Below are 6,488 nucleotides of genomic sequence, written 5' to 3' on the forward strand. Positions count from 1 at the left end.
TTTTTGGTATTTTTAGTAGAGACAGGATTTCACCATGCTGGCCAGGCTAGTCCTGAACTCCTGACTTCAGGTGATCCACCTGCCTAGGCCTCCCAAAATGCTGGGATTATGGGCGTGAGCCACCGCGCCCTGCCAGGAAATTCATTTTCTAAGCCTCAACTTTTAAGCACTGGCAACCAATCCCAAAGTTTCTTCAAACACAATGTGGGCCAAATAACACGTGTCAGTGGGAAGTTTAAGCCTAAAGTACAAACTCCGGAGCCCAACACAAATATGGGTTGGACATGGCCTGCCTCCTTCATCTCCCCCAACACATGCGCGCACCAGCCGCTCAGAAGGGATCCCCTTCCGCATTCCTGGACTTTGCTCAGATCGTTCCCTCCTCGTGGAACACTCTCCACCCTTTCCTTGGCATCTTCGAGATCCTCATTAAATACCACGTCCACCCCTTGAGCAATCTTCCTCATCCCCACAGCCATTCTTTGGGCGTCCTCCTTTGAAGTCCTGGCATTAACTAGGTCAGATATTTCTTTGTTTCCCCAAAGGAAGAAAGGGGAACTAATTTGAAGTGCTGAAGACTTCACATATGTTATTCCTATATAATCCTCACACCAGGTCCGCAGCATGGGCGTCATCTTTATCTTCCCCTTACAGAATACAAAGCCACGCCTCAGAGGTTAGGGGATCCCCCAAGATCACACAGCTTTGCCGAGTGGGGCAGAATTTGGAAGCCAGGTCGGGTCATTTTCCAAAAGCCAGGGACGCTGCTGCTCTAACTACTCTACAACACTGAAATTTCACCTCCCTCCATCAAAGTATTTGGTTAAAAAAAAAAAAAAATCCAGGCTTGAAAATACGTGCGTGTGCGTCCCTGCGCGCAAACACACACACACACATCCTATATAATATGTAGATACACACACACGTTATGTACATGTGTATGTATAGACTAGCAGAGATCATATATTAAAATTACTGAAACAAATCCTCGCAGAAAAGTGACAAGCATGGAGACAGCCGCAGACCCCTCGGAACCAGCCCTCTCCACCAGCCTGCCAGGCCTTCGCCCGTGCGGTGCCTCGCAGTCGCACAGCAGGAAAAAACGTCCCTCTTTCCATCAGAAAGCAGAAGCCAGTGCAAATGCAATCAGGATAACTACAGAAGGGAGTTGCAAGGCCGCTGCCGCCGGGTCCGCAAGGAGCGCGTTCGCCGCCATGCCCCCCCAGGCACCGGAGCTCGCGGGGGGTCGCGGGGGTGAGCGTCCTCGGAACGTCCCGGGCGTGCGCGGCGCCTCCCTGCGCAGGCGTGCGGCGTGCGGCGTGCGGCCCGCGGCGGTGGCTGGCGCGGATACTCACGGCGTGGCGGGATGCGCAGGCCTCTGCGATTCCGGTGTACAGGCCGCGGCGGCCGCAGAGCTGGGCCAACTCCCCCGGCCGCGGGGCCCGGGTGACGGTCTGGGCCTGGGCCGGGCTGGGGGACGACGGCCAGAGTAGGAAGCCGGCGGCTGCGCGGCGGCCGAGAGTCCACATGCTGCTCCCGGTCTGCGGCCCGCTCCGCCCTCCAGCACGGGGGCGCTGCGGCGACCCCTGGTGGCCACAGGCCGCAGGAGGTCTTCTGTGGGGAAACAGCCAGACGTTAGATAGACCTCAGGAAGAACTTCCCAGCTTAGCCCTGTTCGTGCATTTAACAAAAATGGATAGCCTGCCTTGTGCAAAGCACGGAGTGCAACCAGGACCCCTGACCGCGGGGAGACTGCAGCCTGGTGACCCGCCGCTTAAGAAATTCTAAATAGAAGGGACTCGGGAGCTGCTGTCTTTCTGGGAAGTGGGTGCATTTATGAATTGAAGCTGTTGGCCCCCAGTGTGGGTTACAGCAGGTGGGCATGTGGGGCCAGGAGATGGATGCCTTGTGTAAATCTCTCTACCCACTTGCTACCTGTGTGACCAGTGGGCAAGTTAATTAACCTCTCTGTGCCTTGTTTATAAAATAAGGTTTATAAAAGTTCCTACTTCATAGGATTGTAGTAACGATAAAATGAGGTAAGCCGTGTAAAGTTTTTTTGGACAGGGCTTGGTTCCTGTTAAGCGCACAATAAATGTTATTGTTAATTGTGTTTATTTATTTATTTGTTTGTTTGAGATGCGGTCTCACTCTGTCACCAAGGCTGGAGTGCAGTGGTGTGGTCCTGGCTCACTGCAACCTCCCCCTCCCTGGCTGAAGCAATCCTCCCATTTCAGCCTCCCAATTAGCTGACGCTATACAGGTGTGTACCACCACACCCAGCTAAATTTTTGTACTTTTTGTAGAAAGGGGTTATCATTATGTTGCCCAGGGTGGTCTTGAACTAGGCTCAAGCAGTCTGCCTGCCTGGGCCGTACAAAGTGTTGAGACTACAGGCATGAGCCACCGTGTCTGGACTATTGTTAATAGATTTTGAAAGAGAATTTTACTTCTGATACATATTGCAAAGGGATACAAATTGCAAACGTTTTCTTCACATTTTATATATGCTTTAGAGGATGTCAAATGTGAGCCGAGTGTGGCAGTGCATGTCTGTAGTCTCAGCTACTCAGGAGGCTGAGACAGGAGGATCACTTGAGCCTGGGAGCTCAAGGCTGCAGTGAGCTATGATTGTGTTTGTGAATAGCCACTGCATTCCAGCCCAACCACGGTAACAAGAACTGTCTTAAAAAAAAAAAAAAAAAGAAAAGAAAAAGAAATGTCAATTGTGTACACGTTTCATGGCAAAGAAGATGGGAAGGTACTAAAGTTCTTCCAGAGCCACTTTGTGAATCCTGAAGAGAGACACATTTACATACTTAGGATGCTAAATGACAAGTGTCAAGAGGAATGTAAACCAACAGGTATGAGTCCTGAGTGGGAGATTATATAGAGCTAGAAGTAGGGGGAACCAAGGAAGTATTCATGGAAGAAGTGGCATTTGCACAGGGCCTTCAAAAATAGGGTGGAGGAGGTGGTCCAGGTCGTTCTGGATGAGAGACATCTTTCTGTGTTTAATTAATTCTAGGAAGCTGCTTATTAGGCACCGTTATGTATATGCCAGGCCTGGAGAAATTACTTCCCCTCTGCAGACTATCTGGAGATGCTTTTGATTGTCACAATGGGCAGCTGTGGGGTGGGTGTGTTCTACTGACATCTAGTAGGGAGAGGCCAGGGTTGCTGCTAAGTATCCTATGATGTGCAGGACAGCCCTCCACCCGTGCAGCAAAGAACTATGCAGTCCAAAATACTGCCAAGATGGAGAAGCCCTCCTTGAAGCCATAAAGGGAGGACCCATAGGCATCAAAGGGGAATGTTTTGTTGCCAGCCATGGTCTCAGACTCTGCCACACCAAGTGTGAGGCCCTTGCTCACATGACCAGAACTGCATTATATACACAGAGAGAGCTGCATCATCATCATCATCATTATTATTATTTGAGACAGAATCTTGCTCTCTTGCCCAGGCTGGAGTGCAGTGGCACGATCTATGCTCACTGCAACCTCCACCTCCTGGGATCCAGGGATTTTCCTGCCTTAGCCTCCTGAGTAGCTGGGATTACAGGTGCCCACCACCATGCCTGGCTAATTTCTGTATTTTTAGTAGAGATGGGGTTTCACCATGTTGGCCAGGCTAGTCTCGAACTCCTGACCTCAGGTGATCTGCCCACCTCAGCCTCCCAAAGTGTTTGGATTACAGGCGTGAGCCACTATGCCCAGCACTGCTTCATTATTAACTAGCATGCTTAGCAAGTTCTGGCATAGAAAGGGCACTAGCAAATGCCCCCCACCCCGCCCCTGCTCCCTGCAAAGTTGATATCCTTGCTCCATCTTTTTGGCCAAAGAAATAGACCTAGAGTAACAGATCAGAGAAGGTGAAGTCTTCACAAGAATTTGTCCTTCTCCAGTTTCTTGGAGGTAGTCAAGAGGAATCAGGAACACTTAGTAAGAAGCTGAGGCACTGTGGCATGGGAGAAGATGTTGAGGGACTCTGTGGTACACTGTGCCTTTTCCTCTCGGTTGCTTTTAGCCCTAAGTAGACAGATCCTAGAACCTGTCAGGTTATGGGTGGGGGAGGATTTCACCAGACTTCACATGCTCTACTCAAGATATTTTGATAGGATTTATCGTAGGGCAGTGATTCTCAAATGTGGTCCCTGGGACAGCAGCCTCAGCATCACCTGGAAACTTGTTAGAAATACAAACTCTCAGGTCCTGTTCTAGACCTACTGACTCATAATCTCTTTTATTTATTTGTTTGTTTGTTTGTTTGTTTATTTATTTTTGAGCCAGAGCCTCTGTCATCCAGGCTGGAGTGCAGTGGCACGATCTTGGCTCACTGTAGCATCTGCCTCCTGGGTTGAAGCGATTCTCCTGTTTCGGACTCCCAAGTAGCTGGGACTACAGGCGCATGCCACCATGCCCGGCTAATTTTAGTAGAGATGGTGTTTTACCGTGTTAGCCAGGGTGCTCTCAATCTCCTGACCTCGTGATCCTCCCACCTTTGTGTCCCAAAGTGCTGGGATTACAGGCGAGAGCCACAGCGCCTGGCCTGAATTACAATCTCTGGGGTTTCGAGGCCCAGCAATCCATGGTTTAACAAGACCACCAGGTGATTCTAATGTGCTTTAAAGCTTCAGAAGCACTACAGTAGCATAGGCCTTGGGCAAAAAGTTAAGCCAGTGTCACCAGGGTGATCATTTTAAATCTAAAAATCTGAATCTAAAATGTGACTGTAACCATAGCCCTCCACTTTCACCATCATCAAGATAAATCCCAGCTTTCTTAACATGACAGAGGAAGCTTTCTTGCCCACCTTAGCTCTCCCAGAGCCCTTACCATTCTCCTCTGTACACCCCTCTCTGCATATTGGGAGGCATCTAGACATCTTTGCTTCTCCAAACCATTTATAGTTCCTAGAACAAACGATGCTTTTACCCTCTCTGGTTATCCTTCATGTTATTCCTTAGTCTTTCATCTCTTTGCCTGGTATGCAAGATTGGATCTTCCAAAGAGGACCACACCAATATTTGTCCCATATCATACGCTCTTTGGGACTTTGACACTCTTGTTACTCAGGGATGGGATCTATTCTCCTCTCTTCAAATTCAGGTGGGAGCTATAACTATTCCAACCGATAGGGTACTGCAGAAGTGATGCTGGTGACTTCCAAGTCTAGGTCGTAAAAAGGATGCAACTTCCTCCTAACTCCCCCTTTTTGTTTGTTTGGGTTTTTGTTTGTTTGAAACAGAGTCTCATTCTGCTGCTCAGGCTGAAGTGCAGTGGTATGGTCATAACTCACAGCAGCCCCCAGCATGCCCAGCTACTTTTTGCATTTTTTATAGAGGTGAAGTTTCATCATGTTGCCCAGACTGGTCTTGAACTCCTGGGCTCAAGCGATCCATCTGCCTTGGCCTCCCAAAGTGCTGGAAGTAAAGACTGCAGAACTACAGAGCCACTGCGCCCAGCCTATATTTTGTTTTAAATAAAGATGAGAAAATTTAATTTTAACGAGTAGAAAAGTCTTAAAAATGAGTCGGGCATGGTGGCCTATGCCTATAATTTCAGCATTTTGAGAGGCCAAAGCAGGTGGATTATTTGAAGTCAGAAGTTCGAGACCAGCCTGGCCAACATGGTAAAACCCTGTCTCTACTAAGTAAAATGCAAAAATTAGCCAGGTGTGTGGCAAGCACCTGTAATTCCAGCTACTCAGGAGGCTGAGGTAGGAGAATTGCTTGAACCCAGGAGGAAGAGGCTACAGTGAACCGAGATTGCAGCACTGCACTCCGCCCTGGGCAACAACAAAAACAGGCCAGGTGTGGTGGCTCACACCTATAATCCCAGTACTTTTTGGGAGACCAAGGCGGGTGGATCACCTGAGATCAGGAGTTCAAGACAAGCCTGGCCAACATGGCGAACCCCATCTCTACTAGAAATACATAAATTAGCCGGTTGTAATGGTGTGTGCCTGTAATCCCAGCTATTCAGGAGGCTGAGGCTGGAGAATCGCTTGAACCCAGGAGGCGGAGATTGCAGTGAGCTGAGATCACTCCATTGTAGTGCAGCCCAGTGACAAGTGTGAAACTCTATCTCAAAAAACAAAGACAGAAATAAAGTTTCCTGAGAGACAGAGGGTGAGCTTTGAGAATGCAGTTGTCCCCTGGAATCTGTGGAGGATGTTTCCTATGACCTCCCATGGATGCCAAAATCCAGGGATGCTCAGGTCTCTGATATAATGGTGTGGTAGGCTGAGTGCAATGACTCATGCCTGTAATCCCAGCATTTTGGGAGGCTGAGGGGGAAGGATCTCTTGAGGCCAGGAGTTCACTGGGCAATATAGTGATACTCCACCTCTAGAAAAAAATGAAAATATGGCCGGGCGCGGTGGCTCAAGCCTGTAATCCCAGCACTTTGGGAGGCCGAGGCGGGTGGATCACGAGGTCAAGAGATCAAGACCATCCTGGTCAACATGGTGAAACCCCGTCTCTA

General features: G+C 49.2%; 1 protein-coding gene across 2 annotated transcripts in view; it reads right to left on the bottom strand.

Moving 5' to 3' along the window:
- Window positions 1-2,053, bottom strand: part of FXN (frataxin) — a 32,170-nt gene extending 30,117 nt beyond the window's left edge. Inside the window, exon 1 of one of the 2 annotated variants that reach the window (XM_017543433.2) lies at window positions 1,356-2,053. In XM_017543433.2, coding sequence (XP_017398922.1) covers window positions 1,356-1,529 — 174 coding nt within the window. In that variant the 5' untranslated portion in view covers window positions 1,530-2,053. The remainder of the gene's footprint in view (window positions 1-1,355) is intronic. The other variant, XM_017543435.2, reaches the window with a different exon arrangement.
- Between the last annotated feature and the right edge of the window lie 4,435 nt (window positions 2,054-6,488).

Source organism: Cebus imitator, unplaced genomic scaffold (genome assembly GCF_001604975.1).
Source record: "Cebus imitator isolate Cc_AM_T3 unplaced genomic scaffold, Cebus_imitator-1.0 Scaffold155, whole genome shotgun sequence".
Lineage (NCBI taxonomy): Eukaryota > Metazoa > Chordata > Mammalia > Primates > Cebidae > Cebus > Cebus imitator.